Genomic DNA, 15,248 nt, shown 5'->3' with positions numbered 1-15,248 from the left:
CACACACACACACACACACACACACACACGTTGGACATTTTTCACTTTTTAATTTCACGTTGGTGAAAACAGAGCTTTAATTTTCAACATTGCAGGAGACAAAACGCTTCACCTTGCACTGCTCGTTAAAGGAGCCAACAGGCAATGAATCCATGAGTCTGCAGAGTGCTGCACCAATGACGGGCTGAAGTAAATGGGAAGAAAAAAAGTTCCAAATCAAAAACGTTGTCTCCCCCCGCCCCCGACCAATGTTGACAAGTTGCTGCCGAGGTGCCCAGCGGAGACGACCAGAAGGTGACGACCAGAAGGAATGACCACGAACACGGAGACGCCTTCTCACTTTAGGAACATACTGAAAGAGAGACAGAGGAGAAACCGGATTAACAACGATACCAACAGAGACGGGCTAATCTTAGAAACAAAGGCACCCATTTATGTTTTTGCCCAAAGGTGCCAAAATTGAAAGATTACCACCAAAAGTGATTGTCACAAATTCACTCTTTTTTTCTTTGATCAACCATTCCCATTGGCAGCATTGGGTTCACTTTCTACATGAGCTAGTTCAAAGTTCAGTTCCCAAAATTTAAAATGAACTACTTGTGTTCATGGTTCTGTTCAAGTTCCTGGTTCAAAAAATGAACTAGTTAAAAAAAAAAAAACAACACTGAAACTTGGAGTCAGATTTCATCTTTGCATCCAGTTTTCGATCCTCACCAATTTATCACTGTTATCAGGATTTACATTAGCGTTGAAGGGACCTGCCCTCAGAATACTGGCATTTCCCCATTGCTAGTTTAAATTTTTTTTAGCGTCCATAATTTGTTTGCAATTTGATGACTCATGCGGCGGTGCGACTGTGGTGGCTGCTGTTTCCAGATTGAGTGTTTTTTTCCGCTGCACTCAAACACCTGTTTTGTTTTTTTTGCGGTGCGTTTTCGCTGGTTTTCTTCTGGCGCAGTCACTGTGAGAGAGCGCCGTTCACACACGTTCACAACAATGTTCACCGAGCAGGACTGCACGAGCTATGTACAGGAACGATCGTTCACTGCACGCGATCACTGCACAACACTGCCGACTGGCCAGTGGGTGCTAAACCTTTTCAGTGGGTGCTTGAGTACCGCAGCAGGCCCGGAATCAACTGCCTCCATCTGACCTCCATCGATCCTCAGAATCATCTTCTCCTCACACAAATAACAGCAGGAGGAGAACAGGGGGCCGAACTGGTCAAACTGGTTTTGATGTCGCCGGAGCCAAAGTCACACCGGGCCGCCGAGTCTTCCGGCACCGGGCAGCTGCTGCTGCTGCCCCTGCTTCTATGCAGGCGGCGAGCCTGAACTCTGACTGGAGTCATAGAACCTCACCGAGTGTAGTGCAGTGTTTCACAGTAGTAGAGTGGGGGTGTGATACAACATCATATATATTTGTTTGGATGATGATGCAATGTTTGCCGATATCACACAAAAATTACGATACGATTTCGATTCAATTCAATCCAGGGGCCAAAACAGAACCAACTTGAAGGCTGCACTCACTCCCCATTTACTCCCCCGCTGGCCGGCACCAACATTACCCAAACCCCAACCGGTCCCCCTGCGCTACGTATGTCACATTCATGGTTGAATTGAAATTTAAATGAATCAGATCATCACTGCTGCAACACTTTATACACGAACGCAGGAGTGAGATGGAGAACAACGCAGAAAACACAGAGCACAGCTAAATGGCTGTGTTGGGTTTTTGTATTATTGGTCAGAAGAGTCTTGCTGCACTCGCTTTGGGCGTCATGTATGTGAACCATGGCGTGCTGTGTGACGGGGAAGTATGTTCAATATAAAATGAGGCTGTCAAACCATTAATTTTCTAAAAAATTGAAATTTATCTTCGTTAACTGTGGTGAACTGCATTTGATTGTCATTTTTTAAATTCTTACTGATTTTTTGTTTTTATGTTCATATTTATATAAAGTAATTCTCACTGGAGTGTCTGAATTCAGAACTAAATGAACACAAAGAAAGGATTTACTTTATGAGCTTTCGTACTATTGTTTCTTTCAAAACACTGCATCTAGACTCCACTGCGTGTGCATTTTGTAGAATGAAGTTGAATGAAATAAAACATGAGCCCGTCATGAATCCAAAACAAATGTGTCAGGAGGGAGTCAGGAACACATTTCTTTTAAAATATAAACACAAAGAACCACAAGAAAGAAGAAAAACTACATTTCTGTCCCAAGCTGAATCTCGAACCTTCTGCCATCTGCTCCAAAAATAAAAGTGAATGTTAAAATTTGCAGTCGCAGCAGCGCACTAGACTGCGTATAGTTAGCCTGTGGTTTGTGTAGTGGTACGTAATGGCCCAGGGGGCGGGGGGTGAAGTCCAAATGCGGCTGCTACCTGTCTGCATGTGCTGCGACGGCGAGGGCAGAGAGTAACACAAACGAGGCTGCATTTGGGGTGACCAAAAAAAGAAAGAAAAAATGGCCTGGGCTCATTGGGGAACCTCGGGGGCCTGAGAGCAGCGGCTGGCCAACTGCCTATTGAAGACTGCTGGTGCAAGAGGTTGCTTAAACCATCAGCACGGTGGGAATTGCACTGAATAAACACAGCCAACGTTGGCGGGACGCACTTTAGCAACAGCGATATGGCTCGAGGACCCTGAGACTACGGGTGAGTGGAAGGGACAAAAGGCTTATAAGAACTGCCTTATATTCATTTCATCATGACAGCCCTATCATAAACCTTGACAATTTTTAGAGTCTCATACAAAATATTTTTTTGAACAGTCACATGGCAACGATGGAAATGTTGAACGTCTTCGCAGAGCCGATAACACCGTTGATACCTTGATCCAAATATTGATGTGGATCTATGCATTGTTGCAAGTGTTAAATAACACATCCACAGTTATTCAGTGTCTACAGTGTTTCATAATGTATCTACAGTGTAACAGTGTAGCTACAGTTTTTCATAGTCTCTACTGTGTTACATAATGTATCTACTTTTGTTTCATGGTATCTCTGCAGTGTTGCAGTGCACTTCAGTGTTTCACAGTGTCTCTACAGTGCTTCAGAGTGTTTACAGTGGCTCTACGTGTTCCAGTGCAACGGTGTTACGCAATGCATCTACTTTGTTTCTGCAGTGACTTGCAGTGTTTCGTAGTGTCTCTACAGTGGCTACTCACCTGAAGCTTTCTCTGTCCTGCAGGTTCAGCACCAGGCTGTCGGCACTGAGGTACACTTTGTTCTGGGACTGTGCCACCTGGAGGAGGGTCAAACAGACGACACAACATTAGGAAGCGGAGAATCGGGTCACATGACCTCTCAGTGACCACTGCTTTAAGAAAATCGAAAGGCAGATCACATCAAATCAACAAGTCTCCTGAGGGGAAATGGCAGGAGTGCGCTCTCCCGACACCGTCCATGTGTGTATCTGGTGCCATCTGGTGGACAACATGTAAACTGTACCGTTTGCTGCACTGCAGCGATCAAACGTTGAGTGCTCAGATGCAAAGTTTAATCCAATCACTGGCTTTCCCGGATCACATCAAACTACCCTTACTACAAGTATATATTCAGAGGAGATAATCAAATTATTGGCAAAGTATGTCTGCCGTGGTGCTGTTCTCTCATTTCAACTCCTGGGTAGTAATCCACTCCTGGATTTTTCCCTCTTTTCCTTCTTCAGAATATTAAACTCCTGGAACTGCTGGAGCGCAACGCCTTTCCTCGTCAGGGTGCGGCTGGCTCTCCAAGGCACTGCGCTGCTTCCCGTCTCAACTCATTCTACTTTCAGTTCAAAGTCGACAGAGCACCCGCAACGTGTGCAGAGTGTGTTCTCCGATTCATTCAGAGTTCTCCATGAACATGGCAGGGGAAATCAGAGTATGATGGAATAATCCAGATCTCTCTCCGATTCTGAGAAACTCAGGTCTGTGCAGTCTGGTTTTAGGTGTACACGTGTAATTTCGAAATCTGCACGGCAATGCTCCGACTATCTAGAGTGCATGTGAACACGCTGACTGAGACGGAGGCGGCGTCAGCAGGACATCATCTTACCGTCTTGGCAATATTCTGGGCTGCACGGATCTTTCGGAGCTTCAGGTAGCCGGGGTTCTTTGTCACTGCCTCTCCCAACTACACACACAGACACACACACACACACTCAGTTATGGATGTGGCTGGACTGGGACCAGTCAAAACAGTGGATCCAGTGACTTCATCTCACCATCTTGGCGGCCTGAGCCTCTCCTTCAGCCTGGATGATCTTCTGTCTCTGGTCCTGCTTGGCTTTCTCCACATAGAACTGAGCTCGCTGCGCCTCCTGCTGGGCTGCAGAGGAACTCCAGTTAGCGCAGGAGGACGACGAGTGATTGTCGCCACCTAGTGGCGGCACGAGGGAGCTCGTACTCACCAACTTGTTTGGCCTCCACGGCGGCCGTGTACTCTCGGCTGAAGCTGAGCTCAGTGATGGCCACATCGTCCAGGATGATGTTGAAGTCTTTGGCCCGCTCGAACAGCTCTCTGCGGATCAGCAGTGACACCTGCAGGCCAAAGAGGGCAGTATTTTCAGAGTCTGCTGGGGATGTAGAGATTCACTGATTTGGAGCGTCGGATACGACAGCTGGCTAAATGCGTATATAGTAGCGTACAGAGTAGCCCATGGTTGCGTTGATTATTACATAGTTTATCTGCTCTGCACCCGTGTTTTCAAGGCACCTTGAAAGCACCATCACGTCTTTAGGAGTTTTGTTATTAAATGACTAATGAGCCCGGTAGCGCAGCTGCAAAATAACAAACAAGACATCAGCGTTTTGCAAACAATGTTGTGCAGCTATAGAATACGTTAGCATTGGGGGTGACAACCAAGAACAGCCCGCATTGCGTTTACACTCCTGACACTGCCCCCTTCACCTCTCCCTTAGATGACTCTACCGACCCACACAAATCTAAAGCAAAAGGCAGCAATTTATGATTTCCGCTTTCCAGCAACTCTGGGAAATGCTTCGTAGTTAAGTTGGATGTTTTACAGGTGTTTCGTAAAACATTGTAAAATTACAGAGAGATAACACTTCAAGGACCTGAGAAGATGCCTGTCTGAATGATCCACGGGTCTTTAAATGTTTTGTTAAGAGGCCAAAAAGAAATTGCCTAAATAAATGTAGTACTGTAGTACAGTAGAGAATACGATTATAAACAAATGTAAATTTAATGAGAAAAATATATAAATCCTTCACAGGGAGAGAGAGAAAACAAAATAATTGTGAGATTTAAAAACCAGATGCAGACCTGTAAATTCTTTGTATTGTGTTGAACCGCTCTGAATTTTGTTATGCCTTGTATCAAACCAAATTGTATTGTATGAAGTCAAATTGTTGTCAAATAATATACGAATGGCATCACATTGTCTTGGCAGGGGGGCTTCACTGTATAGTTAATGTTACGCATCAAGTTGGCTTCAGCGGTTGGGATTCCCATCGCTAGAGTCGACACCAAGCCGATTGACATCAAAGCACATCTTTGATTAAACAAAAGGTCAGAGGTCGGGCGCCACGCAGTCACAGTATCTTTGATGACGGCTCTGTCCCAAATCATCCACTCATTCCCTCATCCCTGTTAGGGAGTTCTATGCAGCCAACTACAGGTACTACCCAGAAAATTAGAATATCCTGAAAAGGTTGCTGTATTTCTGCAGTTCAACTTAAAAGGTGAAATTGACATATTATATAAACAAATAATATGCAAATCAATATACTTCAAGTTTTTATTTCTTTGGATTTTGCTGATCAGGTCTTGCAGTTAAAAAAAACCCTCAAATTTTATAATAATAATCTGAGTTTGCGGGCTATTGGTTTTAATAAGCTGAAAATCTTAATCAGCAAAGTTACAACAAGGAACTGCTTGAGATGTCAATTTGCGTGTAATAGCTCAATAAAATTTGTTGGTTTCATCTTTTATGCTAAATGGCCAAAATAAAACAACTTTTACTTGATATTCTAATGTTTCGGGTAGTACCTGTATATACCTGCACTCAACAGCCAAATTAAGAAAAATTTTCAGACACTGCACTTGCGTGTCAATAACGTCATTGCTGTTTCGTTATTAAAACGTCACGTCGGCAGGTGACAATCAATACATACAGATACAGAAATTAATTTACACATATGTTCATTTTCATGCCAAGCCCAAATTATCATAAGCATTTTCCCGGATTAAAAAAACAACAAAACTCTGCTCTTCTCACCTTTTTCTACCTTTGGGTCAGCGTGAGTGCAATGCACGCTGGGATATATTGTCGGGTCAGTGACCATCTGTTGTGCTCTACTCTTAGCGATGCATTGTAGGATACATTGAGTGGACTATATAGCAGTGGTGGGCCATCAGGGCCAGCAAGGCCTTCTCTGCTGGACTAAACTTACTTAGAAAAGTACATTTTCATGCAAGTATGATAATGAAGTTAATCTCCGTGGTCTGCTATTTTAATGTCTTACAATATTCACTTGGTTGAAATATTGCTGGGTCAGTGACCACTGGTTGTACGCCACTTTTAGCGATGCATTGTAGAATACATTCAGTGGACTACATAGTGAACAGCGATGATTTGGACACCACTTCACAATGGCGTAGCCCCGAGAGTGGCCATACAGCGAGTTGGGGGCAATTTCAGACACAGCCGATGTGACATCACCCCACGGCCGACGGCCCGGCTACGTACCTGTGCCCTCTGCGTGATGAGCTGCGAGGCGTTGAACTTGGCCACGACGCTTTTCAGCACCTCGTTGACGATGGACGGCAGGACGCGCTCGTCGTAGTCCTGGCCCAGCTGCTGGTAGAGCACCGGCAGGTTGGACGCCAGCGGCCGCGACAGCACACGCAGGGCGATGTTCACCATCTGCAGGTCTGCAGGCAGCGACGTCAGCGGGTCATTAGTGCAAAAACAGAGACGGGTGCAAAAGATGGAGAAAGGGAGAGCGAGAGAGACCTTTGCTTCCAGTGAGGGAGGAGATCTTTCTGGGTTTAGCCCTGATGTCGTAGATGATGGGGTACTGGAACCAGGGGATCCTGGAGACACACACATACTCACTGTTACCACCTACAATCACAGTACCCCACCAGCAGGAGGCGCGTTACCAACCACAGGTTCTAATCAGGAGGGTACCTGAAGTGGAGACCTTCAGTGAGAACCATGTCCATCTGGATCCCTCCGATCCTGTTGAAGATGATGGCCCGCTGTCCTCCTTCAACTGCAACACACACACAAACACACAGGTGTGAGCTTCAGGTCCAGGCTGAGCTGACGCTGGACCAGACAAAAGGGGAGGGGCTGCAGCACAAATTATAATCAAGATCAACCAATACTTTGTTTGACCGATTATCAGTGCTGATAATGTTGTTATGTTTGATCTACCTCGACTCCATTTTATTGTTTGAAACATGTTCAATAAAATGACTAATTAACTAAGTAACTAACCAAGCACAGGTCCTATCCAACAGCATATTTCACTGACACAAAGCCTTCCCCTGCAGCTGATTGGCTGGCTGTCCTCGGCTCAACCAACAGGTCGATTAATGGTAACCGCCACAAACATCTTCACTCCTTCAACCGCCTTATCAGCAGCGTGTGTTTGGGCCTACCTGTGTACATGGCCTCCTTCAAGCCGTAGACCAGAGCTCCGGCTCCGATCAGCAGTTTGACCCCCAAACCGGCACCTCGAGGTCCTGATGACATTCTGCCTGCAATCTGCCGCAGCTGCTGCAGGAAACCCTGTAAACAAAGGTCACACATCCATCAGCGAAAACCCGAACCACGTCGCGTCAGGAGCTCTGGAACCGTACAGTTGTACAACCAGAGTGATAAGAGCTTGTGTAGAACCGGCGGGCTGCCACCGGTTCCGAACATTTCCGTTCAGCATCAACATCAGTGACCAACCGCCTTGCACAACAGTCACCTGCGAGTTTGAGTTAGCTGACAGCCGGCTAAAAGTAGCTCAACAGAAAGACAAACCGAACCTTAAAGTGTTAATTAACTAGAACTAACGAGCGCAACATTGGCTTGAGAAATAGCTTTTGGAGCCATTAGCTGTTAATCAGTGCGTGAGCTAGCAGCCGTCAGTTGTAGCTGGCGTCACGTGTGTAGTGTCCCGGAGCTCGGCGTGCTAACGTCCCGAACCGACAACACCTGGTCCGAGACACTGATGAACCGGAGCCGGTGTCAGGTCGGTCCGGCCGAACCGTTGGTCGCTAGGAAGAGGAAGGGAACTCACGCCGGGATCTTTATTCGCCATGCTCGTCCTCTGCTCACACAACCAACTGAAGAAGAGTGCAAGGTCATGCGTGATGACGCACTTCCGTCTAACGCAAGGGGTTATATGGGATACGTATATCGGTTCACTCGGTCCGTTTGAAGCGACGGTTTATTTGTTTATTTCACAATGTGAAGACTATTCTTCCTGGGGTCCACACAAAAACAGACAAGACATTAAAGTAATTACAAAAGACATACAGAGAAAATTCCTATCATAATAAGTTAAACGTCCAAAACAAAACAAAAAGAGAAGAATAAAATATATACATAACCAAAATCTAAATACAAACATCTCAAGAAACAGATTCATATCCACTGACGAACAAACTGATGAGATTATTCTGCTCACGGCATGCAATTCCAAGTATGCAATCTAAAAAATTAACAGCATTTAACAGCATATTAAACATTTCTAATCTACATTACAAAATTCCCACGAATCAAAACAAAACATAATAAAAAAATACGTTCATATTCAATTTATAATATAACAACCGTGAACGTGAATGTGACCATCATCATCATCATCATCATCATCATCATCATCATCATCATCATCATCATCATCGCATTCCAGGCTAAAGGCAGCAGCTTCTTCCTGATACCTGCCCTCCAGCCTCGGCCAGCTGAAGCGCCCTCTGCCGGCCGACGCCGGCGCGGCAGTCGGGGTGGCTGCTTTTCTGTGATTGGCTCACAATTCGGTTCCTCCTGAGGAAATCTCTCCTTTTATAGCTAATGCAGAGTCGAGCGGCTCCTTTCCGGGTTGCTACCGTTCGTTATGTAGAGGAGGCGGACCACCGCGACACACCTGGACCACCCGGGACACACCTGGAGCAGCGGACCCGTACTTAAACACCGATGAGCAGAGGGCGGAGGTGGGGAGCGGAGCATGTCGGTGGTGGTGGATGTGGTGGTGGTGGTGGTGCGACTGTTGTGTGTCCGGGGTGGTGGTCCTTGAGGTCGTTCTGCTCCCGATGGCTGCCGTCCTTACCGGACGCGCTTCCTGCTCCCTCGTGCCATCATCATCACCATCATCATCATCATCATCACCACCACACTTCCGTCTAGTGTTTTCCTTCCTTCCGCGATTCCAAGTTTGTGATGTGATGTAATGTGAAGTGATGAGAAGTGAAGTTCTAGCGGGCGGGGGCCGACAGAGCGCTTCTGCAGCAGCCTGTTGATTGATACCGATAGTGAGATCGTGTGTTTCTCTGCAACTTTGAGCCCGGTTCCTGCCGAGGACTCTGTGTTTCTTGGACTCGCTTCCTGGTGGCCGGGATTTAGTTTGGATGAAGCTCATCACACTCTGATAGGAAGTTACTGATGTGTATGGTTTGGCTTCACTTCCTGCCTGAGATGATCAGGACACGGCCACTGCTGATGACCTGCAGTGGAAGTGGAGTTGGTAAACTTTTTAACTGGGTTCTAAAATATGATAGAGGGTCCGGAGCAGCAGCAGATGGATGGAGTGTTTTGGTGACCCACCTTGTAGGAGAAAATATATCATGGGACGCGTAGAGAACACGTGTTTTGTAAATTGAAAATGAACAAAAGCAAAGTTACAACAAAATATGTCTTTGACGTCGTCTTTGTTGAAGTTAGTCTTTAAACACTGAAAATTAAACAAATGAAATAACAGTTACCGCTATTTAAAAGTAATTTAGAGTTATGCTATCCTTCAGGATATCATCATCATCACTGTAGCAGAAAACGGAGAACTCAGGGAAACTACAACATTAATAAGGTTTATTAATATAGTTTCAAGTTCGACGGGCCGGATTAAAAAGCTTTACCGGGCCGTATATCGCCCCCGGGCCATAGTTTGCCCATGCCAGAGTTATACCAACATCTGGTCCTGTTGTGGGCAATGACCTGTTTGATCTCAGCCCATCCAAGTCAACGCTTCACTTCCTGTTTGATACTGATGCAGGTTCGCTGTTGGGGGCTAGTTGGTTTAGACCAGGGGAGGGCAAACGTTTTTACTGGTGGGGCCACAATGGGTTGTAAATTTGACAGAGGGGCCGGAGCAGAAGCAGATGGATGGAGTGTTTTGGTGAGCCACTTCATCGGAGAAAAAAATACATTGTGGGATTTGTAGAAAACATGTGCTTTAACGTCAACTGATAATGAACAAAAGCGTTATTGAAAAATTTCTGTTCCATGGTATTTAGCTCTTTATTTAAACTAAATGTAAAATTTAAATTAAATGAAATTAAATAAATTAAATGTTTTAATTGAATTTAAAACACAGGTCTTCTATGACTTACTTTCTATTAATTTAATTTCTTTGAGTTCGGCAGGCTGGATTAAAAAATTTTAACGGGCCGTAGTTTGCCCACCCCTGGTTTAGATTGAAACAAAATCAGTCCGACCCGTCACATGAATTGAGGGGTGATGAGTGGGGATTGGGTGTAGCGCCCTAATTGGAAATTCAAGCAAAGTGATGAACTGCCTCTTCTGATTGGTCAGCGGGCCGAGCCATATTATAGCTCCGCTGTGTTTCACAGATGGGGAACCTGATCCGAGTTCTGAGCAGAGACATCGACGGCAGCGCTGGAAACTTTTTCCTGGACTTTGAAAGTAAGACACACACACACACACACACATGCACACTCGCACGTGCACACCGGTGTACACCTGTAGAGTGTTTGACGTGCGTGTGTGCGTGCATGTGCCAACAGATGCCCAGCCCACAGAGGCGGAGTCTGCGGTGTGGGTGCAGGTGAACGAGGTGCTCACGGAGGCTCAGGTTATCCTGACGGAGCTGCAGACGTACAGAGGAGCAGGAGAGGAGATCCGACAGGTGACTCACACACACATACACACACACGCATGCACACACAATTCAACATTCTGATCCGTTTTCATGTTGCCAGTGTTTTTTTTTGGAGGGGGAACAGCTGGGACCAAAACAAGCAAACTGCTCCGGCTGACAACTGGTTCTCCACCAGTTCATAGTGTTTCAATTCAAACGGACTAGTCCAGGGGTGTTAAACTCAAATACAGTGGGCCAAATGTAAAACTTGGCCAATGTCACTGGCCAACAGTGATATTAATGGAAAAAGATTTCCTCCAGATAGAGCAGTGAACCTTTTAATATGCACCCAAACACATTTTGCTTCAACCTGAATATGGATCAAGCAAAGCTTAATACTTGGATTTACTTAGGATTTGTAGTATTAGAGGTACATGTGCAGTATAATAGCGGCAGGCCAGCTCTAGTAGTCATTTGACATTTCCTCAAATATGGCCCACGGGCCAGAGTTTGATATGTATGGGCTAAAAAAAGGAAGTGAACCAAAGAGAGGAAGTGATCTAAGTGCCGTGCAAAAACAAAGTGAGCAGCGTGCATGCAGAGAAGACTTTCACAGCGAGAGAAGTGTCGAGCGCAAGGGCAAGAATGGGCCAATCACACGAAGGTGTGAAAGTTGAAAAAACTTCAACATCCGTTTGACCCTGTGACACACGAAGAGCTGGCTCAGGAGGAACTCCTCTCTCAACGCCTTCTTCTTCTGCTTCTACCTTATGAAAAGGAATTTAGCCTTGAGGAACACGATCTGATTGAAAACCCTTTGCTCGCTTGTCTCTTGTGTGTCCCAGGCCATCCAGAGTCCCGCTGCTGAGGGCGCCCAGAAGAATGCCTGGTCGGCCGTCGTTCCCCTCGTCTCCAAGCTGAAAACCTTTTACGAGTTTTCTCACAAACTGGGTAAGAAAGACTTTCTTCTTCTTCTTTTTTATCATTATTTGCTCCCGATTGTGCGACGTTCCGTGAACCCCCTAACCCTCCCGACTCCTCCCAGAATCCAGTCTCCGCCTTCTCCTGGACGTCTTCACTGGGGGGGAAACGTCGGTGATGCAGCAGCTGGAGCAGAAACAGGCTCTGGCTCGCCAGTTCGCCCTCATTCTGCACTTCACGCTGCGCTTTGACGAACTCAAGGTCAGCTCCACCCCCTGCTCCCTCCTCTTCCAGCTCCTCCCCCCACTCAATCTCTTCACACTTTTTTGACTGGTGGGCTACAGTGGGTTCTAAAATATGTCATGCGATATGTAGAAAACATGTCCTTGGATATCAATTGAAAATGAACAAAAGCAAAGTTACAATGAAATATGTGTGCCACGGGTATTTAGCTCTTTATTGAAATAAAATTTAAAAATTGAATTAAATAAAATTAAATGTAGGCGACATGGCAGCGCAGTGGCCGTCACCTCACAGCAAGAAGGTTGTGGGTTTGGTCCTGGGGGCCTTAATGTGTGGACTTTACATGTTCTGCGTGGGTTCTCTCCGGGTTCTCCGGCTTCCTCCCACAGTCCAAAAATTGGAAACTCTAAATTGACCGTAGGTTTGTGTGTTTGTGCGAGTGTGAATGGTTGTTTGTCTCTATGTGGCCCTGACATGAACTGGTGACTTGGTGACAGCTGAGATAGACTCCAGCAGAGTGCAGAACCAAGTGGGTATTGAAAATGGATGGATGTATAAATGATATGTTTGAATTGAAATTAAAACACTGAAAAAAATGGATGAAATGCAGCTATTGTTATTATTATTATTATTGACTTACTTATAGAATTTCTTCAAGTTCGGCAGGCCGGATTAAAAAGTTTTATCTTTATTTGGGCTGTAGTTTGCCCAACCTGCTGTAGCTCCGCCCTATCCCATCTCACCTGTCCGGTGCAGCTGTTCTCCCATTGGCCAAGAGAGTCTCACCCTTTGCTTTGCCTCCCAGATGACCAACCCTGCCATCCAGAACGACTTCAGCTACTACCGTCGAACCATCAGCCGCATGCGGATCAACAACGTGTCGGTAAGAAACCTGAGTGACGACGCTCTGACTCCACCCCCCCCCAAACACCCCACCCCCCCAGCCTGCTGCTAACCATTGCCTCCCCATCTCACTTTGTTTTTTACCAGGGGCAGACAGGAAATGAGGTGGACAACGAGCTGGCCAACCGCATGTCTCTGTTTTATGCGAGCGCTACGCCCATGCTAAAGATGCTAAGCGACGCTACGTCAAAGTTCGTCTCAGACGTGAGTTTGTTTCTTGTTTTTTTCCTCTCTCTCTGAGCAGCCCGTGATTGGCTGAATGCACTCTGAATGGTTTGGGTCCATTTCCAGAGCGACACACACGACAAAAACGGGACTCAACCGCTGACTTTAGCAGCAACGAGAATCAGAGCCGTTGATGTATTTTAAGAAGTGGATACCGGACTAGCAATATGGTGGTGTGCCAATGTATTTCCCTCCAGTGGTCACTCGAGGTACTGTAGCAAAAACAATCCCATTCGGCCCAAAAAGCATTTTCCCCATAGACCACAATAGAAAAATAAAGGCCTCTAAAACGTCTGACAGCGCAACGGTGACCTGAAATGTAGTTCATAGCAAATCTATTGGAGTCTAGGGGGGCCTGAATCTGATTGACACATGAAACCAGCGACCACCAAGCCCCGCCCTCCCCACAACTCAAAGGCATCCAGTGTGCAGCAGTCAATCAGTCAGTCAGGGCTGTTTTTGTTGGGAGCAGTCGTGGCTTGCCGTGATTGTCTACATGCCTGAACTTGATTTGTGGAGCAGAACCTGGACGCCCCCATGGAAAACACCACCGACTGTCTGAGCACCATGGCCTGCGTCTGCAAAGTCATGCTGGAGACACCGTGAGTGCTGCCAGGTAGCTGGACACAAATTCACTGGCACCACGTGGTGAACACGGGCCTCACTCTGTGTGTGTGTGTGTGTTTCAGTGAGTATCGCAGTCGTTTTGCCAGCGAGGAGACGGTGCTGTTCTGCCTGCGTGTGATGGTGGGAGTCATCATCCTGTACGACCACGTCCACCCAGCAGGGGCCTTCGTCAAGACGTCCAACATTGATGTAGGTCCCCGCAGCGCACACACACACACACACACACACACACACTACACAGAGGTGGGAAGTAACAAAGTACAAAAACGTAAAGTAGATTTTTTTAAGGCATCTGTACTTCACCTGAGTAATTCTTTTTCTGATAACTTTTTACTTTTACTCCCTACATTTATCTGAACTTTCTACTCCTTACATTGGAAAAACATGCACGTTACTTTGGTGGGTTTTTTTTGGAATTTGTTGTTGCTGCTGGGAGTGGAGCTATTTAGCGATCCAGCTAACAGTGGACGATATTTCAGAAGCATATATTTTAGAGTATGTTGGCTTCAGGGTCACTCTGGTGAGGTCAGTCCAGATTATTCTGTCGCAACTTTTTCAAGTTATCAACAAATACATTGTTTCATTAATGTCACAAAAATAATTTTTATTTTTTTTAACTTAACTTTTCACTGAATTATTTAATTTTCAGAACTTGTACTGTCCTACTGTTACTTGAGTAAAGGAGAGTATTTTTTTTTTTTGCCAAGTATCTATACTTTTACTTAAGTACAGAATGTGAATACTTTTGCAACCTCTGCACACACACACATGCATGCACGCACACACACATGCGGAGAACCAGGAAGTGCTGCAGTGTTGACAGCCAATGTGCGGTGGAGAAATATTTCCTCCGCAGAAGACTGGTACTGATCCTACACTGTGATTGGTTGTTTGTTGTGGTCCTGTCTCTGGTTGGCAGATGAAGGGATGCATCCGACTGCTGAAGGAGCAGCCGAGCAGCCGAGTGGACGGACTGCTCAACGCTCTCAGGTTCTGACCAACTCGCCCTCCATCACATGACCTCACCGCACTCACGCTCGCTCGCTCTGACCTGAACCAACCCTCCACCTACTCCCCCCCGTCCTCCTCCTTCCCCTCTTCGTCCTCCTCCCGCAGGTACACAACCAAGCACCTGAATGACGAGGCCACGCCCAAACACATCAGGAACCTGCTGCAGCCAAACTAACGGAGCCGGAATCATCAAACTACTGACGCGCCTGCAGTTCTGAGATGCCGTCTCTCCGTCTCCCTGCTTCTCAGCCTCTCTCTCTCCT

The 15,248-nt window shown here is 46.2% G+C and overlaps 2 protein-coding genes across 2 annotated transcripts in view; one reads left to right on the top strand and one right to left on the bottom strand.

Moving 5' to 3' along the window:
- Window positions 1-30: 30 nt before the first annotated feature.
- LOC142884343 (prohibitin-2-like) lies at window positions 31-8,374 on the bottom strand. Its single transcript, XM_076019871.1, has 10 exons — window positions 8,260-8,374; window positions 7,631-7,760; window positions 7,155-7,239; window positions 6,978-7,057; window positions 6,711-6,895; window positions 4,410-4,539; window positions 4,224-4,327; window positions 4,055-4,132; window positions 3,181-3,257; window positions 31-352 (listed from the first exon to the last, which is right to left on the bottom strand). The coding sequence occupies exons 1-10, from the start codon at window positions 8,278-8,280 to the stop codon at window positions 337-339; spliced, it is 906 nt and encodes a 301-aa protein (XP_075875986.1). The 5' UTR covers window positions 8,281-8,374; the 3' UTR covers window positions 31-336.
- A 642-nt stretch (window positions 8,375-9,016) lies between these two features.
- LOC142884342 (CYFIP-related Rac1 interactor B-like) overlaps window positions 9,017-15,248 on the top strand; it is a 6,298-nt gene continuing 66 nt past the window's right edge. The window contains exons 1-11 of the mRNA XM_076019870.1: window positions 9,017-9,175; window positions 10,808-10,880; window positions 10,982-11,103; window positions 11,901-12,006; window positions 12,101-12,237; window positions 13,025-13,102; window positions 13,210-13,326; window positions 13,870-13,949; window positions 14,037-14,163; window positions 14,894-14,964; window positions 15,091-15,248. The exon at window positions 15,091-15,248 is cut by the window's right edge and continues 66 nt beyond it. Coding sequence (XP_075875985.1) covers window positions 10,808-10,880; window positions 10,982-11,103; window positions 11,901-12,006; window positions 12,101-12,237; window positions 13,025-13,102; window positions 13,210-13,326; window positions 13,870-13,949; window positions 14,037-14,163; window positions 14,894-14,964; window positions 15,091-15,160 — 981 coding nt within the window. The 5' untranslated portion in view covers window positions 9,017-9,175 and the 3' untranslated portion in view covers window positions 15,161-15,248. The remainder of the gene's footprint in view (window positions 9,176-10,807; window positions 10,881-10,981; window positions 11,104-11,900; window positions 12,007-12,100; window positions 12,238-13,024; window positions 13,103-13,209; window positions 13,327-13,869; window positions 13,950-14,036; window positions 14,164-14,893; window positions 14,965-15,090) is intronic.

The sequence above is a fragment of the Nelusetta ayraudi genome, unplaced genomic scaffold, assembly GCF_046127955.1.
Source record: "Nelusetta ayraudi isolate G7.1 ecotype Tasmania unplaced genomic scaffold, CSIRO-AGI_Nayr_v1 ptg000011l, whole genome shotgun sequence".
Taxonomy (NCBI): domain Eukaryota; kingdom Metazoa; phylum Chordata; class Actinopteri; order Tetraodontiformes; family Monacanthidae; genus Nelusetta; species Nelusetta ayraudi.
This window is presented reverse-complemented; position numbering and strand designations above follow the sequence as displayed.

What these genes read in the sequence shown, in the direction of transcription:
- LOC142884343 (XM_076019871.1), bottom strand. Translation starts at nt 8,280, where the DNA reads ATGGCGAATAAAGATCCCGGC. An exon ending in CTCCCTCACTGGAAGCAAAG is followed by an intron (nt 6,896 to 6,977) that starts GTCTCTCTCGCT and finishes CGCTGCCTGCAG; the next exon opens with ACCTGCAGATGGTGAACATC. An exon ending in CGTGGAGGCCAAACAAGTTG is followed by an intron (nt 4,328 to 4,409) that starts GTGAGTACGAGC and finishes GTTCCTCTGCAG; the next exon opens with CCCAGCAGGAGGCGCAGCGA.